Raw genomic sequence first — 18,354 nt, 5'->3', positions numbered from 1 at the left:
ACCGTACTTTGTGGGGTTCTCGGCTCGATCGATCCAAGTGAGGAGGGCCTCGAGGCCCTTCTCCTGAGCCGCAGCATTCTTGTCCTTCGATTATCTTCTTGAATTTGGGCGCTGTAAGTAGAAACGCGAAATGGCCTCCAGATGAGAACCACAACAGATCTTGCAAGATGTGGTGCACGTGAGGTGATGCGATGACGTGATGACGTATGGTACGTACCATATTCATCAAAGATGGCATTGTCGGTGGCCTCTTTGAATTTCTGCTGCAATTCTTCGAAGGCGGCTCGTCTCACCTTCCAGTTCTTGCTTTGGACGCGCTCTGCCAGCGGTCCCTTGTACAAGTCCTCATCGTCCGCCATTATGTGCGATTATAAATCGTACTTGCAGAAATTTGCTTCTCTCTTGTGGTGATGCAGGAAAAGAACGAAGAAAATGAAAGAACATGTTTTACCGCAGGCACTATTGCATGTGAGGCCAATAAAGTAGGTGTGGCTGGCTTACAAGCCTGGAAAAGTGCTGCTATCATGCTGGTGAGCACTTGCAACTGGTCTTCAAACAGCTTGTTGTGTTCCTCCAGCTGCTTGGCATATTCCACTAGGATTGTTCCTGCAGCTGTCACACATGTTTGGCTGGTCTCCCTTTCTGATACAATCAACAAGGAGGTTGACATCTTTGTAAACATCACAGCTGCTGTGAATGTGGAAGTAGGATAGTGAGGACTGTGGGTGATCTCCTGGAGGTTGTGAGCTTTTGCTCATGGGCCATGGTGTGGAGCTGGGCACAGAGGCACTGGAGGCCAACACCCTGGGCAAGCATGTTGCATCTGGAAGGCAGATGAAAAGAACAGGACAAGAGCAGAGCATTGTCAAGGCACTCAGGGGGGGGGTGAGGAGGTGCACACATATTGCAGTTTATGCCAGTGAATATTCAATGCCAGATAGATTTGTAGTGGCAGAGGCATTCAGAGAGAATCACAACTGAGGACATGCACATTGAGTGGCAGGCTGGAGAGAAGGCCATTGCCATGCATGTCAGCTCTTGGTTTCTGGTTCTTTGGAAAAGAATCAGGCATTGTACAGGCAAAGGCCAAACAAGGAAAGACACTATGCAAACAAAAAAACCAGACAATAACAAGGCAATCTCAAGGGAATCTTCATGAGTTCTCTCCTGCCATTGTGGACCATGCTGTTTCGAGGCCTCTTACAAGGTGTTTGACTCTTGCACGCACACGGACGAGCAGATGCCCGCGGCCACTGCGGACACGAAGCCGAGCTGGCCATGAACAAGCGCGACTGAGGCCAAATGAGTCGGCGAGGTACCGCGGAAGTCGTCAAGAGGGCTCTCCTATCGGCCAGCCCTCGTGCCGCAAGCGCTGATCAGTGCAACGAAGTCGAGAACCGCGACTGACAACTGCGTGACGCGCTTGATCGCAGGTGCTGACGCACGCCTGCGTCTACGGGGCGAGTCGGCCGGGCCTCGCGCTGCGTATCTCGCCGTCGGGTCCCAGCTGGAGCAGGAGGTCGGCCCTCTCGCTCCTCTGGTTGATGCGCACCACGTTGGGCAGGTCGACCCGCGCGTAGTGTCGCTCGGCGTCATCCGGGTCCCGCCCGCCGACGACCTTGCGCGCTACCACTCGGCGATGGCACTCGGGCTCGTCGACGTCGAGAAAGAGGCACACGTCGAGGTGGTCTCTGATCGCCTCGAACCCGAGCTCATCGTGCAGCAGCAGCAGGCCCTCGACGAGCACGAACGAGTGCTGGGACTTGATGGTGAGCGCGTCGGGCACGGGGTCGTGTAGTCGTCGATCGTAGACCGGCAGACGGATCTCCTTGCGTCCCGCATTGTCGCCGCCGCCGCTGCCGCCGCCATCACCGTCTTGGTGCTTGATGCGCTGCAGATCACGGACAAAGGCGGAAACGTCGAAGGACACCGGGTCGCCCTTGAACTGCCGCAGCGGCACCTCCGCCCCGTCCCTCTCCACGAAATGCGAATCTACACGACCGCACACGCGCGTTGCGTCAGTTGGTTGCGCGATTAAGGAATTGCTGATGGGGGTGGCTCACCGAGATAGGCGTTGGGGTAGTGGTAGGCGTCGAAGGCAAACACGCAGCTGACGTCGGCGTCGGTGTCGTCCTCCCCGCCGGTGCCCACCGGCGCAAACAGGCGGTTCAGCGCAAACATCAAGATCTCACTCAGCACGGTCTGTGTGGAAACATCTCGATTATGAGGAACGCCGCGCCTCGCTCAAGAAGAAGAGGTATGCACCTTTCCCGCGCCTGGTGGCCCACTGAGAACAATTCAATTAATCGTTTAATTCAAAATAAAGAAATAAATGACATTGAAAGAGAAATGCGAGATTGGAGCTCCTCGTACCAGATTCCAATGAGAAGGCGCCTGTTGGCGTTTCGCTGGTGGCGTTGCAGCCACAGGCAAAGGGGTAGAAAAGAAGTCCACACGGCGGGGTCGGAGGCCAGCAGCGAGGGGCTGAGCTGGGTGCGCAGGCCTGCTGCCTCCACGCTCCGCAAGGAGGCCAGCGCGGCCCGCAAGCGTAGAAAATGCTGCCAGATGTTGCCAAGCGATTGGGGGGCGGGTGGGTCGAGCGGTCGCGTGGGCAGAGAGCACAGCACCGCCCACAGATTGGATGGTGCGGGCTCCATTGTGTGCCGCAGGATCTGGGCCACCGCATCGTCGGACATCTGTGTGGGCGAGGTGGAGGCCACATCAAACAGGCGGACCAGTGCGGAGGCCAAGTCCCCGGCCCTCGCTTTCTCTTCCATCTAGATCTTTTAATTTATTTCAATTATTTTGGTCGGGAGTATTGGAGTGGCGCAAATAAAGAGAAATACCATAATTTGATTTTGATCATTTAGGATTCTAAAGAATGCACACGTCGAGCCTCAGGTTGCTGACGCCGCCACGTTCGCGCCAAGGCAGAAATCCACAGCCAGCCGTGCCTTGCTCTGCGGCCCGCACCTCCTCTTCGCGAGGTGCGAGTGCGAAGCTCATCTGTGCCTGGTGCACTGTGTCTACCGGCAACTCCCCCTGCATCGGCCGGGTCTCTTCATGTGCGCTGGCTCTTGCCCTTGTTCGCTTCCCTGCCAACCCATGTGCCGGCCGCTCGTGCCCGCTCCGCAACGTGCGGCGCCCAAAAAGCGGATATTTTCTCGCTTTTGCCTACCGAAATTCCTCTTCTCCAAGATTTTGTCCGGTTTCTGTACTTTTACGCTAAATAGACATAATTTATGCGAACACGTGGGCATATGGCGTGCACCGGAACGAAATTCGGATGAATACAGCGATTCAACGACCTATTTGACCAACAATGAATTCCGGGGAGAGTGGTAGTGGCTTACTCATCTGCTAGTAAGCCGCCACTCGTGCGTAGTAAGCCATGACGAAGGGCGCCCACGAGCGGGAGGTGAAAGGAGGGTGCGCCCAGCAGCTTCACCACGTCCCCTCCTTTTCCACAGTTTGCCTGTTTTCCCTCCAGTGTCCACAGTGCCGCTTTCCCCAGCACCATTACGCCCTCTTCCCGCTTCAGACGTCTTTCGTCCAGCACACACACAAGTCTTGCAGCGCGTCAGCACCACTCACCTTCTCCCGGGTCCTTCTTCTCGTACACGTGTGAGGTCCTACCACCTCCTTTACAGCCTCGCCAATGGACCCGCGACTGCCTTACCGCGGCGAAGAGGAAAGAGAACATGCCGCCTCGCTCCTGCTCCGCCTAAGCAACCAACAACTCCAGCAGCAGCAGCAAGAGCAACAACATGAACGACAACGTGCCCGCCGCCCGCCACCAACTTCACCACCCGCACCCGTAGCGAGTCCTCCCACTGTACTGGTCGACGAAGACGAAGCGGCCGAGAAGCGAAAGCTGTCGATCAACTTCCTACTCAACACGCCCGCAGCTTCGACCATGTCGCCAGTTCGAGTCTCCTCCTCTCCACCGACATCGATGACGTCGACCTCCTCCTCCTCCTCCTCTTCGAGCACGAGCGGGCGACGGTCCCCACCACTGCCGTCCCTGCCACCACTCCCCTCAGCTCTGCCGCACCACCACCCGTACCCGACCCTGCAGCCCGTCGGGCTCGCACCACCTCCCACCAACTTCTTCCCTTCTCCGCCGCCACCAGTCCTGCACCACCCGCACGCGCTCAGCGGCGGCGCGACCACTTCTCCTTCACCTTCTCCTTCGACGCCGTCGCCCGTGAACGCCTTCCTGCCCGCTCCTACTCGCTTCGGAGTCGCTGCGCCTCTGAGTCCGCCGTCGGCCCAGCTCCAGGGCCATCGCCTACCGCTCCCCTCCATCCCGGTCCCTTTGCAGGGTGCGGCTGCCGCCACGATCAACGTCGTCGACGAGGAGGACGCGCTGCGGCTTCGACGCGAGGTCCACCTCCAGCGCCAACGCAAGCTGCTACTCGACCTGCTCAAGGAAAAGCAAAAAGAAATCGATGGAAAATGGACCCTAAACGGTCATGATGACGTCATCGACGGATTTGTTGTCGACGAGCGTCGCACCCCAGCCAAGGCCAACGGTGGCTGGCGACGACGACCTGGCGGCGCCATGTCGATCGACGACGGACTGGACGGCATGGTGGAAGACGGCGTCGACGGCCTGGTCGAAGTCGGCTTTAAGGGAATGCCGGCCAGGCCTCGCCGAGCGAGTCATCACCGCGCCTCTTCGCCGTCGGGAGCCTATAACCCAGCAAACCGCCAGCGCGGCTCGTGGACGTCGACGGGCTCGAGCCACCACCACCACCACCGGACCAACGGCCATCACCACCCTCACGGCAGTGTAAATAACCCCAACGCCAACGCGTACAGGCGGGCCGCGAGGGAGCAGAGCCTGTCGCTCGTCAGCCACGGCGGCGGCCTCAACGAGCTCGACGAGGACGACGAAGCCTCGTCGCCGCCCGAGCTCACGCGGCTCTACGGCGGCTCGAACCACCACCAGCAGCTCGATGAATCGGCGCGAAGGCGGCGGCGACACAGCACCCGAGTGACGCCACCATCGACCGCCTCCGCGGGTCTGGCCGAGAAGCCGGTCGCGTCCGAGAGTCGGCGCGAGGAGCAGGAGGAAGGCGATCTCGATGGCGAGTGGCCCGACGTGGGCGACACGGCCCAGTTTCGCTCGTCGATGCCACCGCTGCCCTCGCACCTGCGCCGACCCAGCCTCGGCTCGCCCTCCTCGGCGGATGCTTCTACGTCGACGACCAACGCCGGCACCAACGGCGATAACTTTGCTGGCCACAGCGCCGCCGCCGCCGCGGCTGCCGCCGAGGACTGCGCGCGGAAGCGTGCGTCGCCCGAGCAGATGCAGATGCTCCAGCAGATCTTGTCCTTCTACGAGCAGAGCCCACAGAAGATCCAGGAGCTAGAGCGCAGCGCCGTGGTGCCGATCCGCCGCCGGAAGCGAAGGAACGACGGCAGCGCCGCCAACGGCACCTGCGCCACTCCTTCGGCCGCGTCGCCTTCGTCGACGCTGGCTGTCGCGCAGCAGGCCCGAGAGGGCGAAGGCTCAGGCTCAGGCTCGGGCTCGGGCTCAGACGATTCCTCCGGTGCGCGCAAGCGACGTCGGCGGGACCGCGAGGTGCTCATCTTCCACCACATGAAGGTGCAGGACGACGGCAAGATGATGGTCACCCAGCGCTCCTGAAAGCCTTCCTTCTCCTTCTCATTCTCCTCTATTACTTTTACCCGTGTACCCGCTCAAGAGAGCGCCCTAGTAAGAGAGTACTACTAGCGTGTTCACAGCAACAGATTGCGGGTTCTCATCATGTAGCCAACGTCTTGGTGTGCTCGCACGCCGTTTGTGTGTGGTGAATTCCTCTGAGTCTGAGCGTATATCTGGGAGTACCGCAGTGGAATCCAGCCACTCGCAGAAGACCAAGCACATGTGCCGTATTGAGGGCAAAAACTACTCACACAACATTATTACAGTAATAATAATTACGCAACTAAAAGAGGGGAATAGATAGAACTTCTATGGTGGTATTCAAACGTAGCGCCGCGCTGGTTATCCAGACCAGCCGACACCAAGAACGTTACAAAGCCGTCAGGTACACATATGGGGTGTTGTGTAACATCAACAAAGGCAATGGTCCGCGAGCCGGGTGGTAGGTTGCAGAAATTCCCACCCACACAGTAATCTCGTAGCGGATCGCTCATGGCCTTTTTGACACCTTGTGGTGAAGGGCTGGTCCACCATTCTGGCCTTTCATCCCTCCGCCACCTTCTCCATCAGGCCATTGTTCAAATACCACGCGGTCGGCATGTGGTTAGTGACTTACCTTAAATAGGGTTACGAATTAGCAGTGTTCTATAAATATATCTTATCGTTGATTGGTTGCAGTAATTAGGCTCGCTTTCCTAAGCCGCACGAAGAGATCGAAATAGCCCCGCTCTGGGGCTATCTTGGGGTGGTACATGACCGATCCTCGTCTCGGTCTTCTGCTTCTTTGGCCTTCACACCCAGCGAAGTCACGGCGCCTTTCACTGCCAGCTCAGTGTCAATTCAGCTGCTGGACCCTGTCACGCCACACGCCGCTGCCTCCGCTTCAGCTGAGCTTGACCCTCCAGTGTGGTGTCAGGTTGTTGATCAAAGGCTCACTGAGTCAGACACTCAGCTGCTTTGGTTGGAAGCGCAAGAAGAAGATGAAGAGAGCGACGGTGGCGGACGGTGAAAATAGGTCGGTCGAATTGGAGGTGGCCGACGTGCTGCTCCAGCTGCAGCACAAGGACGACCCGAGCACTGATGCGCCCACCGACCAAGGGCCGCAAGGCGGCCGGGTCGTCGACCACAGAGATCATTCCTTCGTTCCTACAGCAACGCCACTACATCGTGCCGGCCGGTCACTGACGCGTAGCGACCACACCATCATCCACCTTGCCTCTACTACAACTACTACAACGACCACCCCCGGCGCGGCCTACAGCTTCGAACCGGGGCAGATGCAGCAGCAGCAGCACACATCAACAACATCCTCGGTCCCAAGGAGGCTGGGCATCGACTTTCTGCTCAACCACCCCCCAGCGCAGTCTTCATCTTCCGCGTCGCCTCCGTCCCCATCTTCTTCTTCTTCAGAGTTGTCGTTCGCCCGCCACGCCTCGTGGCCCCCAAGGCCCTACATGATCGAGGAGGAGACCAACACCGCCACGTCTCAGGGCGGCGCTACACGTAGGGCTGATCTGCAGAAGCGGCAGGTTGCGGGCCACTACTTGACGAAGTCGGGCCGGGACTACATCGTCATCGAAGAAGAAGAAGAAGACCAGAACGACTACGCGCTCCACAGCCCCCTCGAGGAGGGCGAGACCGCAACCCAGACCGATCGATGCCTGTCTTCATCGGACGAGGACTACGACGAAGCGGGCAGCAGCCCGCCTCCGGTTCTGGTGGGCTACGGCCTCGCCTCGGTGGCCACGACCGCCACCCGAGCCGCCGCAGCCACCACCTCTAGCGCCAGGCGCCGGCCGCAGCGGGTCCTGGCCCGAGCACCGCAGCCGCCGCTTGGTGGCGATGACCACCGCCGACCACTGCCGGACAGCGCGGCCCGCAAGTGCCTCAACGAGAAGCTCAGGCAGCGGCTCGAGGAGAAGCGACGACGCAGCGCCGAGCAGACGACCAAAGCCACGCCATCATCATCAACACCACCACCACCCGCTGATCAGGAAGCCCACTACGCCCGCCGACGCTCCACCTCCACCCGCGAGGCTGGTGACGAGGAGGAACAGCAGGTCGGGTCGCGGGGATCTTCGCGCGTTGCCGCCAACCTCTCGACGCCGGGCGGTCGGCGAGGCGTGGCGACGAAGAAGGAGCTCGACATCTGGGAACAGCTCATGCTGACATCGGTCATCCAACCGCTCTTGCCCTCGTCTTCCACTCTCGCACTCGCACTCGCACTCTACGCCCACGCTGTCGTCGTCGCTGCCGTCGACTTCGTCATCTTCTTCGTCATCTTCGTCGTCATCGCGGCGCGGCAGTCACCAACAGCAACCTGAGGCGCCCGTGACCTGCATGTGTGCACTCGGCCCGCCTCCCGGGCTCGCGGCCTATCCCTACATCAGCCACGGCCACGGCCACGGTCACAACCACTCCCACCCGAGCGGCCTGCCCCATTGGGGCGGCCCACCGCCGCTAGCCGAGGAGCTGCACCACTCGGCCGACCTCTTCCTCGACGACGACAACGTGAACTGGTACCGAGCAGCAGAAGAGCGAAAGCGAAAGCGGGAACACAAGAACGAAAGCGACGAAGGCGGCGGCTACTACTACGGATCGTACCCACGGCACTTGGCGCGGTCGATGCCTGCCTACCAGTCGCAGGCCTACGACCACCACCGCCAGTCCCGCCGCCCGAGGCTGGATCCAGCAGATCACCAGACCAGCCAGGCACTTCTTGCGCACCCCTACGAAGCTGGCCGCCGCGACATGAGCTCGCCACGCAGGCCGCGAGACAGCAGCGCGCTGGTGTTTCACCACCACACGGGCGCACCGGTGCTCGACGCACGCACCAGGCCCGGTGGCGGCACCCTCCGTGACCACAACCGCAGTCTCGTCGACGTGGATCTGCGTGGGCACTAAGACTGTGTTCCAACTACATTGCAGCAACTCTTATAAACGACATGTCTGGAGCCAACGAACTTTTCCCAGTTACCCACCACAAAAGAATGGGATATTCCTAACCTGGTCGCCAACAAAGCCGACGTGTCGAGGCTCCCCTTGCTCGGCACCGCAACCAAATGGGGGTACCAGTACTACTGGTTGGGGCGCTAATACTTCCGCCAACCAGAAATTTTGTCGACGAGCTTAATTCAGCTCCGTGGAATGATTGGCCCTCAGGGTTTGTGTCGACGGGCGATAAAATGGTGTGGGTCGACCAGGTCGCGCTCCCGCGCTGTACTTGAGCCGACGGTGCCGCGCCACTGCCGCCCAACAGACCAGGCGATAGCGCACAGAAGGGCGAAATTCAATCGAACTCGAGCGGCCGATCACGTAGCGCTGCGTGGGCTGGGGGAAGATTACTGTAAGATAGCGGCCGTGCACTGATAAGTTCATGCTCACCGGCTCAGTGGCGCCACCTATTCATCTCGCTTATCCGCTTGCCCCTTAGCCGTAGCCCAAGCCACACCACCAGACCCGCGCGGAGGGCCAGTGCACAAAACCGCCTCCTCGCCAGACCTTCTGCCCCAAGCCGCCAACTCCTAACCCCCCGACCACCCACTCGGTCACCGACCTCGTCAACCCCTCGCCAAGTACTACAACTCGGCCACTCCGGCCACTGCACATCGCGTCATCGCGCCGGCTGCCAAAGTACTCTCAGCTCGCTCGCACAGCTAGCGTCACACATCTGCGATCCCCAAACCCGGCCGGCCCACGTTCCCATTCCCAAGAAGCCACAACAGGCCTCGGCCGGAAACAGAGCTAGACCAACGAGAGGAAGAAGAAGGGAGGAAACAAACAAAACCAAAGAGAGAGAGAGAGCATGTCCGCTGCTGCCCCGCTCCTGGCCGCCGCGCCAGCGATGGTGCACCACACTAGTACGGGCCGACGGCCTTCGCTGCCTCTCTCGTCGCCACCACCATCTTCAGCCTCCGCCGCTTCATCTTCATCTTCTTCTTCTTCACTCGAGGACCGTGAACGACTGCCGTCGATCAGGGAGCTGTTGGGGGACGTCAACGACATGATGATGGAGCGGAAGAGGTCGGCCTCCATGCCCTCCTTCGACGACCACCACTACGCCGCCGCCGCCGCCGCCGCCGCTGCCGCCGCAGCCCACCACCAGCACCACCATACCTCGCCCACCGTCCACTACGCGAGCCTGCCCGTCGTGGACCACCTTCAGTCGCACCACCACCAGGCCCAGCAGCAGCAGCACCAGAGGCCCTCGTCCCCGCCCGGCGCCGACGAGCGCATGCTGGCCCTCGAGCGCCAGCTTCACGTGCTCAAGCAGCAGAGGGACATCCTCCAGCACCAGCTCGCCAAGCAGGAGCGACACCGCCGGCGGCACTCGCTCGCCGAAGGCGTCGGACCACACCAACACCAGCACCAGCACCACCATCACCCGGCCTATCAACACCACCACCACCACCATCTTCATCAACCTCCTGCTCATCGTGGACACCACGGCTTGCCGGCCGGCTGTCATGAGCCTGCCCTGGGGCACCACCAATCACAGTGGGCCGCGGCTACCCGAGGAACGGGAGGAGCTCATGAACTGCCCCACTACTATCCTCCGCCACCACCTCACCACCACCACCACTACGACCGCGACCACTACGCGGCGCACCAGGCCCAGCGGCACCGTGGTCACCACCACCAGACCCGGTCGTACTCGACGTCGGGCGTCGACGTGGCGCTCATCGCGGCTGCAGCTGCGGCCGCGGCCGCGGTGTCGCCGACGTTGGGGTCGTCGTCATCGTCGCGGAAGCGCAAGGAAAGGGAGCGATGCCTGTCGGCGGCGGACGAGGCGGCGCTGCGGGCGGCGGCAGCATCTGTGCTCGAGTTCCACCAGTACTGCCCGTCGTGCAAGGGCGGCGACGCGGCCGAAGGCGAACCAGTGCCGACGGCGGCGTGCACCTGCAGGCGGAAGAGCATCGTCGCCAGTCCGAGGAGGGAGCGGCGGAAGCAGCACCGACGTCATTCCGCCGGTCGTGCACGACGACGACCATCATCAACATCATCGCCGCCCGTCTACGTTGACCGCGGCGGGCGAGGAGGGCAACGCCATCAACAAGCGGAGAAGGAGATCGGTGGTGGCAGCCACCGCGCCGCAACAGGTGAAGGTGTCGCGAACGAAGCCTGTCACCTTCCATAAGCTAGAGTTTATGTAAAGCAATCCAACAAGCAACAGCACCGTATTTCTTATCGTCTCTTCGTTCTTTGTCGCTCGTCGGAAGAACGAAATGGGTGTTAAAATGTGAAATTTCGCGTGCTCCGGAGACTAGGTTAAGGTGGTCGATTCGAGGAAGTAGGAAGCACAGAGTGGCACGAGATCTGCAGAGATTTTGTAATCGATTGGAGCGGCACGAAACAGCGGCATCTTATTCGCAGAACACACTACAATGGGTGACTCCTCGTACGCCGACTCTTCTTCCATGCCCGATTTTGATGCGTTCCCAGAGCCCAAGCTGGACAACATCGGCATCGATGTCGATTCGATTAGCTACACAAATCCGATGTATGGACTCTCCGGACCCAAGGGCGCCGAATACATCTTCGCGGACGACAACCAGGCCCGAAAGATGTCCTGGGCTGATCGATCAACTTGGCTCTGGGGTGGTGCCTGGCTCACCGGTACTTAGCATCTTCGCAGATTTTTCGTGTAGCGGCGTTCATTTCCGTAGATTGCGTGCTGATTGCGTGCTCCCTTGCTGGCATTTCCCATCAGGTGGAGTGATCGGCACGACATGGGGTGGATTGAAGGGTCTGCGAGATGCCGAGCGTGGTCTGCCGTGGAAGCTGCGATTAAACGCCTGCCTCAACGGTGCCGGCCGAAAGGGTGGCCGCATGGCCAACGGCCTCGGCGTGTTGGTGCTTCTCTACTCGGGCGTCGAGACGGCCACTGCGGCCGCGAGGCAGAAGCAAGATGGTCTCAACATCGTCGCTGGCACCACCATGGCGCCTCTCATCTACTGGAGTGGAGGTACGACTCCTTTTCTTCTTGCTTCCTCTCCCTCGATCAACTCCAGCAATCTCCATCTGCGCTACTTGGATATAATCGTCGCATCTGCATTTGTGCCGTCGCGCTCACACATCGTTTCTCCTCCCCACAGCCGGCCTCATCAGGAGCATGGCGTTCGGCGCGCTTGGTGGCGTTGTTGGGTTCGGGCTTGTCCTGGGTCACAAGTACAACGTGATGGGCCTGCGAAAGATCCTTCCCGCCGACGAGTAAAACCACTTCTCCTCTCCACACACACACCTCCACCACCTTTACTTCATTCTTCTCCCACTTCAATCACCTTCGCCCTCTACTTCTTCTCCTCTTCTTCCGTACACACCTCGACGTCTTCGGCATCAACTTCTCTCTTCACTTGCTCCTCTGCAGCTTCTCCAACCTCTCTGGTTATGACCAGCAGGCGAGGTCTGGCTGCAACAGAGGGTCTCTCCTCTTCTTCTCCTTGCACTCCTACTCTCTTGTATTCATTTGTCTCTCTTTTGGGCTGGTCTGCAGCCACACCCACACCATCAACCTTTACACACAACACTACAAGATAAATACAATACAAGATCATGTTTGCAACCTGTTGGCAACACGCGACCCAGCTGTGCAAATACCACAAATACTGAAACAATAGTTGAAATTACTGTAAGGGATAATTAATGTTGTTCGTTTTGTGCTTGGTTATTGTTCGTGGCGCGTTGGAGGTGGCGCACCAACCCAATTTGGCCCACCGACGGCGATGGAGACGAGTGGAGATGAGCTGCAGATTCCCGAGGGATGGGAATCCATTTTGCACGTGGAGCACGACGGCACCATCGACGCCAAGTACGAAATCTCGCCTTTTATTATTAAAAATCGCTGAGCGATTTATCTTATTATTTGTTATGATTTGTTATTTTTTGGGTTTGGTGTCACTCTTATTTTTACCTTCTGATAACAATTAATAATAAATGATGACTATTTGTAAATAATAATAGGATGCTGCTGCCGCCCACAATACGGAAGAAGAGCCACAGGACCCGCGGCAATTTTCGGGTGGCGTCCCCTATGCTGGGCCGCGCCACCGTCAGCGGCGGACACTCGACCACACCCGGCGGTCGATTGTCGCCTCCGCTCACCACCGAGGAGGCCTTCCTCCGTGGTACGATGACGCACCACACCACACCACACACACCGCACGACACGACACGACACGACACGCATGACACGCACGACACACACCGCAACTCGCAAAGGCTCATGCGTGCCTCGATGTACATTCGCGTGGGTGCGCAGCCATCACCAATTTTGACGTGAGGAGCAAGGGCGACCTGGAGGAAGACGTCGCCGAAACCATTCGCCTCTGCTTGAAGCGGCTCCTCGAACACGAGGACATCCGGTACCGCACCTACACCTCAAACTGTACCCAATCCAATCACTGCTCACCACTTTGCGTTTGTGTTTGCGATTGTGTTTGCGTTTGCGATTGTGTTTGTGTTTGCGTTTGGGCGTCGGTGGGCAGGTACGGGATTGCGGTGTCGATCGATCAGTACCTGATCTCGACGTCGATGCTGCAGAAGCACCTCGACGCCCACAAGAACCTATTGACCACCTCCGAGCAGACCACTTCTTCTTCTTCCTCCTCCTCCTCCTCCACCACCACTACAGCATCGGCGTCGTCCACCTCACCGGTTTCGACATCGCCCACCTCACCGGTTTCGACATCGCCGACGTCAACGACAACGTCAACGACAGCAACGGAAGAGGTCTCGCCGTCGTCATCTCCGCTGTCGCCACGGCTCGACGGCAGCGGCGGCAGCGGCGGCTGGCGCGCGGTCCGCAAGAAACCGCACTCGCTCAACCGACCGCACAGCGAGGGCACGCACCCGGACGACCCGCTCGCGTGGCATCACCACCACCGGCCCATCGACCGCACCGGCATGCTCACCTTTCGAGGGCTCAACGTGGACGAGCTGGCCAAGCGGTTCAAGCGCCGGCGGTTCAACCGGGCCAAGGAGGAGGAGGTGCTCGACAAGATCCTGGAGACCGCGCGAGAGACGCGGAGCAGCGGCGGCGCGGTCGAGATGGAGGACGTCCTGCGCGATCTCAGTACGTTCTGCGCGCGTGTCGTGTCGTTGGCCGTGTCGTGTGTACGAGAGAGTGGCGTGTGTCGTGTCGTTGGTCGTGTCGTGTGTATCGTGTGTCGTATGCGGTTGGGTCTAGGGCTGACGCGAGCGATGGTGTCAGTCGTTGAGATTCTCTGCGGGTGGGAGATCGACCGAGCGGTCTGCCTGAAATTAGTCCACGGCGTGGTGGTGACTCGCAAGCAGAAGCCCACCCTCTCGCGCAAGGTGAGCGTGCTCGGCCTCGGCAAACGGTACACCTCACCTATTTATTTATTTATTTATTTTTTTGGCTCACACGCACGCGCGTTGCACAGACTACCACCATTCTGGGGCAACACGCTCACCTGCAAAGCCATCACAACCTACTGCGCCATCAAGCAGGTCTACATGCAGGTATGGCACACGCACACGCACACACCGCACACGCACTCACGGCCGCACGCACGCACGCACGCACACGCGCCATCTGCGCACTCGCACTCACACCAGCATGGATGTCTGGACAGATTGTTGATAGTTATTTTCGTACGCGGGAGCCGATGCTGGGGCGGCTGCTCAATCCCGACTACTACGGGCGCCTGGGCGGCGCCTGCTTCTACACGCTGCTCCTCGCCACCAAGAAGACGAGCAACGACAAGAAGAACCTGCTTCGCTTCGTGCTCGAGTGGGAGTTCGGCAAGGACCGGATCGGCATCGACCTGCGCAAGCTCAGCGGTGATGCCGTCAGCGTCGGCACCATCCGGCGCAACCACTCCAACGACAACAATGGCGGCGGCGGCGGCCAGCTGACGTCATCAGATGACGTCAGCATTCAGATCGGGGTCAACGCGCGCAGTCTCGCGGCGAGTTCGGTCAACGTTGACTTGACCGGCCCTGCGGCGACGGGCACGGTCGACGCGTCGTGGCTCGAGACCGAGCTCGTGGGTCCGTGGATGAGCAACTTTGCGCGCAGCCGCGAGGCGTGGAACGGCGAGAAGCACCTCGTTGTCAAGGGCGATGGGCGCGTGAGCCGCGAGCGGTGGAACGAGGACAACGCCATCATCCTCGACGACCCGCCCGAGACGCACGACCTCTGGCGCACCGAAGCCGAAGGCACACACCGCACACACTCTCATCGTTGTGTGTCGTGTCGTGTCGTGTCGTGTCGTGTCGTGTCGTGTCGTGTCGTGTGGTATTGATGGCTGTTTGTGTGCAGAAGAGGAGAAGGTGTCGCGGCTCTTCACGCTGGCGAAAAGTTTTGGCGCACGCAGCGACAAAAGCCGTGGAACCTGTACTACCAGGAGATCGCGCAACGGCCCGACTTTCCGCACAAGATCGGCCGATCGAAGGAGCTGAAGAGCATCATCCGCACCCACGGCATTCTGCCCGACCTCCGGGGCAAGTTCTGGCAGGTAAACCAAACAAACCGCACGACACGCACGGCGTGACACGACACGACACAAAGCACGACACGCACGGCACGGCACACACGGCACACGACGACACGCGCGCGGCGGTTTTGGCTTACGTCGTGGCGTGGCGTGGACCAGGGCCTGAGCGGAGCCAACGCCAACAAGAGCCTGTTCTCCTACCAATCCATTTTGCTCAACTGCAACCGAGAAACCAAACACACTGTACAAATCGAAAAGGTATTGTGTCGTGTGTCGTGTCGTGCGCCGTGCGTGTTGTGTGTCGTGCGTGTCGTGTCATGTGCTGAGCAGCTGGTTGTGGCGTGGGGGTGGGTGCAGGACCTGAAACGAACCTTCCACGGCAACGAAGCGCTGGGCAAATCGGACGAGGAGGGCATTGCCGCCCTACGGCGCGTTTTGACCGCTTACTCGTGCGTCAACACAGGTCAGTCAGTCAGTCCCATCTGTCCGACCTCTCCCCCCCGACCACCGCCCTCACATCAGAATGCGCCCCGCACCACCGCACGCACGACACGCACCACCGCACGCACGACACGCGCGGCACGACACACGCAACACAACGCGCGCGCACACGCTCGACGATCCAGATGTGGGGTACTGCCAGTCGATGAACTTCATCTGCGCGCTGTTGCTACTCTTCATGGAGGAGGAAGACGCCTTCTGGATGCTCATGACGCTCATCGAGGTTCGCCCGCTCCGCCTTTCTTGTCCCGTGTGCCGTGCGTGTCGTGTCATCCGTCGTGCGTAGCGTGTTGTGTCGTGCGTGTGCCGTGCGTGTCGTGTCGTGAGTCGTGCGTGTCGTGTGTCGTGTGCCACGAACTCACCGCGAGCCATCAAAATAGTACCTGCTGCCGTCCGACTTCTACGGTAGCACCATGGAAGGGATCATCATCTACACGCAGGTCTTCTCGAGCCTGCTCAAGACCCGCCTCCCGCGATTATCCGCCCACCTGGACCACCTCCAGGTACGCCCCCCCACCGCAAATGATGTCGTTGTGTGTGTCGTGTGTGTGTCGTGTGTGTCGTGTGTGTCGTGTGTGTCGTGTGTGTGTGTGTGTGTGTGTGTCGTGTGTGTCGTGTGTGTCGTGTGTGTGTGTCGTGTGTGTGTCGCACTGACCAATCGCAATGTAGATGAACATATTGCCGGTGCTACACCATTGGTTCCTGTGTCTCTTCGTGACCGTGCTCCCACTCGACGTATTTCCAACGGACCTCCCCTCGTTTCCTTTTTCTTTAACGCACGTGCAACTCACGCATCATCGCACACACGACACACACGGCACGACACGCACGGCGCGCGACACACGACACACGCGCGGCACAACAGACGGTGCTGCAAGTGTGGGACAGTCTGTACTACGAGGGGCCGTACGTGCTGTTCCGCGTGGCCCTCGCCCTCTTCAAGATCAACGAAGCCGCCCTCCTCGGTACTTTCTTCATCATCGACCCTAGTCCTCCCCTTTTCTCACCGCACACGTCGCACACGTCGCACACGCACATGCACCACCGCACACGCGCACGCGCACGACACACAGACACGACGGACAATGCGGACTGCTTCTACATGATCAAGCAGCTCCCGCAGAGCGTGAGCAAGGAGGAGCTGATGGCGGCTGTCTTCGCCAAGGGGAGCACCATGCGCGGCCTCAAGGCCGACGTTGGCCGCCTCCAGGCCGCCTGCCGCGCCGCCTCCGCCCTCGACCCCCACAAGCGCCGCGCCTCCTACAGCTCGGCCGACCTCAACGCATCGTCCGCTGCGTCGGCGTCGGCCGCGTCGTCGGGCGGAGGCGTGTCGCCTCGTCGGTCGACGACACACGGCCAGCCCGCGGCGGCAGTGGCCACGGCAGCATTGACGTCGACCGAGGCCGCCGGCGCCGGGCCGTCGCTGGCCTCGCTCTCGTCGCGCCTCCGCACCAAGGCGCCCATTCCCACGCCCACCAGCACCGGTGGCGGTGATGACACGTCAGCATCGACATCGGCCACGTCAGCATTAGCCGCGTCGACCGAGGAGGCGCCGCCGCCGCTGCCGCCCAAGGTGTGGAAGCCGTCGTCCAAGTCGCGGATCTACAGCAAGACGGTGGACCCGCACATGTACCAGAGCCTGCGCACTCGGTGGCTCGAGCAGATCGAGCAGCGCACCAAGGGGCCGAATGCCGCCGGCGACGGCGAGGCCGAGGCCGACCACACCAAGTCGCCGCCGCTCTCGCCGTCTATGGAGAGCGCCGGCGCCGGCGCCGCGCCGCCGAGCCCCGCGTTCAGCGACTGGATCGAGCGACTCAAGACCAAGTCCGCCGCCGACGGGTCGCCCTCGAGCGGCTCAGTGCGTGCGCTGTTGGACGCGCAGAGGGGCCGGCACCAGGCCGAGGCCGAGGCGGAGGTGGTGGAGGCGGAGGCGGAGGCGGAGAAGCCGAAGGGGTCGTCGGTGCGGGTCGGGCTGGTGTCGGGCCACGGCTTCCACAAGCGGACGGTGATCATGCAGCAGCGGCGGAAGGCCGACGAGCACAAGGTGCTGGCCCAGCTCCACCCGCAGTACGCCCAGACGCGCTACCGCCTCTCGTTCCTCATCCGCGCCAACGAGGACCAGGGCTCCGAAGGTAAGCCCACACGACACACGACACACACGCGACACGCACGACACACGACACACGCGACACGCACGACACACGCACGACCGCACACATTAATGGGTACATTGTTTGTTGTTTGTTTGTTTGCAGAGTATCGCCAGCTGATGCCGCAAACACGGGTGCTGCGACCGAACGGGCACTCGCACCGCACGCAGAAGGAGCTCGCCCAGACGTTCGAGTGAACCCAACCAACACTGGCGACTTTTCTGGGGCGGAATTGGGGTCTCCTCTTCCTCCGACCAGTCTCGCCATAAAGACAGGAGTTTCATTTTCGTTCTACGAAATGAGCCAATAATAGTGGGAAAGAGCCGAGAACTGGACCACAGATATGTTAGTGGAAAAGGAGGCAAAGGCAAAGACCAAGAAGAAGTCTTCGCCCAGCCGAGAAACAAAGTCAGTTTGCGCAGTCATGGCTCCGAGCCTCATCCCTTCAATCGATTCTTGTGGTTGCCGTCGTGGTCTTGTTGCGCTCGTCCCCTTCGGACGCCGTGTTCCAGCCCCAGCCCCAGGCCGCCAGCTGCCCGGCCCTCACTTGGAAGCTTCCCTGTACGTCGGT

General features: G+C 60.3%; 5 protein-coding genes and 1 pseudogene across 5 annotated transcripts; 5 read left to right on the top strand and 1 right to left on the bottom strand.

Moving 5' to 3' along the window:
* Positions 1–1,453: 1,453 nt before the first annotated feature.
* On the bottom strand, positions 1,454–2,181 carry ACA1_380620 (HEAT repeat domain containing protein; the record flags this gene model as incomplete). The annotated part of the gene is made up of 2 exons (XM_004336361.1): positions 1,454–1,992; positions 2,064–2,181. The coding sequence occupies 2 exons, from the start codon at positions 2,179–2,181 to the stop codon at positions 1,454–1,456; spliced, it is 657 nt and encodes a 218-aa protein (XP_004336409.1).
* Positions 2,182–3,955: 1,774 nt separating this feature from the next.
* Positions 3,956–5,656, top strand: ACA1_380610 (uncharacterized protein; the record flags this gene model as incomplete). Its single annotated transcript, XM_004336360.1, is given in 2 exon segments — positions 3,956–4,312; positions 4,325–5,656. 2 exon segments carry the CDS (start codon positions 3,956–3,958, stop codon positions 5,654–5,656), a joined length of 1,689 nt encoding a protein of 562 aa, XP_004336408.1.
* A 1,472-nt stretch (positions 5,657–7,128) lies between these two features.
* Positions 7,129–8,578, top strand: ACA1_380600 (uncharacterized protein; the record flags this gene model as incomplete). The annotated part of the gene is made up of 2 exons (XM_004336359.1): positions 7,129–7,871; positions 7,981–8,578. The coding sequence occupies 2 exons, from the start codon at positions 7,129–7,131 to the stop codon at positions 8,576–8,578; spliced, it is 1,341 nt and encodes a 446-aa protein (XP_004336407.1).
* Positions 8,579–9,479: 901 nt separating this feature from the next.
* Positions 9,480–10,827, top strand: ACA1_380590 (annotated as a pseudogene).
* A 231-nt stretch (positions 10,828–11,058) lies between these two features.
* ACA1_380580 (Tim17/Tim22/Tim23 family protein) lies at positions 11,059–11,888 on the top strand (the record flags this gene model as incomplete). The annotated part of the gene is made up of 3 exons (XM_004336358.1): positions 11,059–11,290; positions 11,385–11,639; positions 11,770–11,888. The coding sequence occupies 3 exons, from the start codon at positions 11,059–11,061 to the stop codon at positions 11,886–11,888; spliced, it is 606 nt and encodes a 201-aa protein (XP_004336406.1).
* Positions 11,889–12,396: 508 nt separating this feature from the next.
* Positions 12,397–17,980, top strand: ACA1_380570 (TBC domain containing protein; the record flags this gene model as incomplete). The annotated part of the gene is made up of 16 exons (XM_004336357.1): positions 12,397–12,482; positions 12,635–12,798; positions 12,933–13,035; positions 13,159–13,745; positions 13,860–14,013; positions 14,077–14,155; positions 14,299–14,883; positions 15,013–15,153; positions 15,292–15,390; positions 15,490–15,595; positions 15,759–15,856; positions 16,014–16,136; positions 16,499–16,598; positions 16,707–17,491; positions 17,516–17,765; positions 17,889–17,980. 16 exons carry the CDS (start codon positions 12,397–12,399, stop codon positions 17,978–17,980), a joined length of 3,552 nt encoding a protein of 1,183 aa, XP_004336405.1.
* Between the last annotated feature and the right edge of the window lie 374 nt (positions 17,981–18,354).

Source organism: Acanthamoeba castellanii (assembly GCF_000313135.1).
Source record: "Acanthamoeba castellanii str. Neff unplaced genomic scaffold scf7180000084712, whole genome shotgun sequence".
Taxonomy (NCBI): Eukaryota; Discosea; order Longamoebia; family Acanthamoebidae; genus Acanthamoeba; species Acanthamoeba castellanii.
Note: the sequence above shows the minus strand (reverse complement) of the source record. Positions and strands in the feature narration are given on the sequence as shown.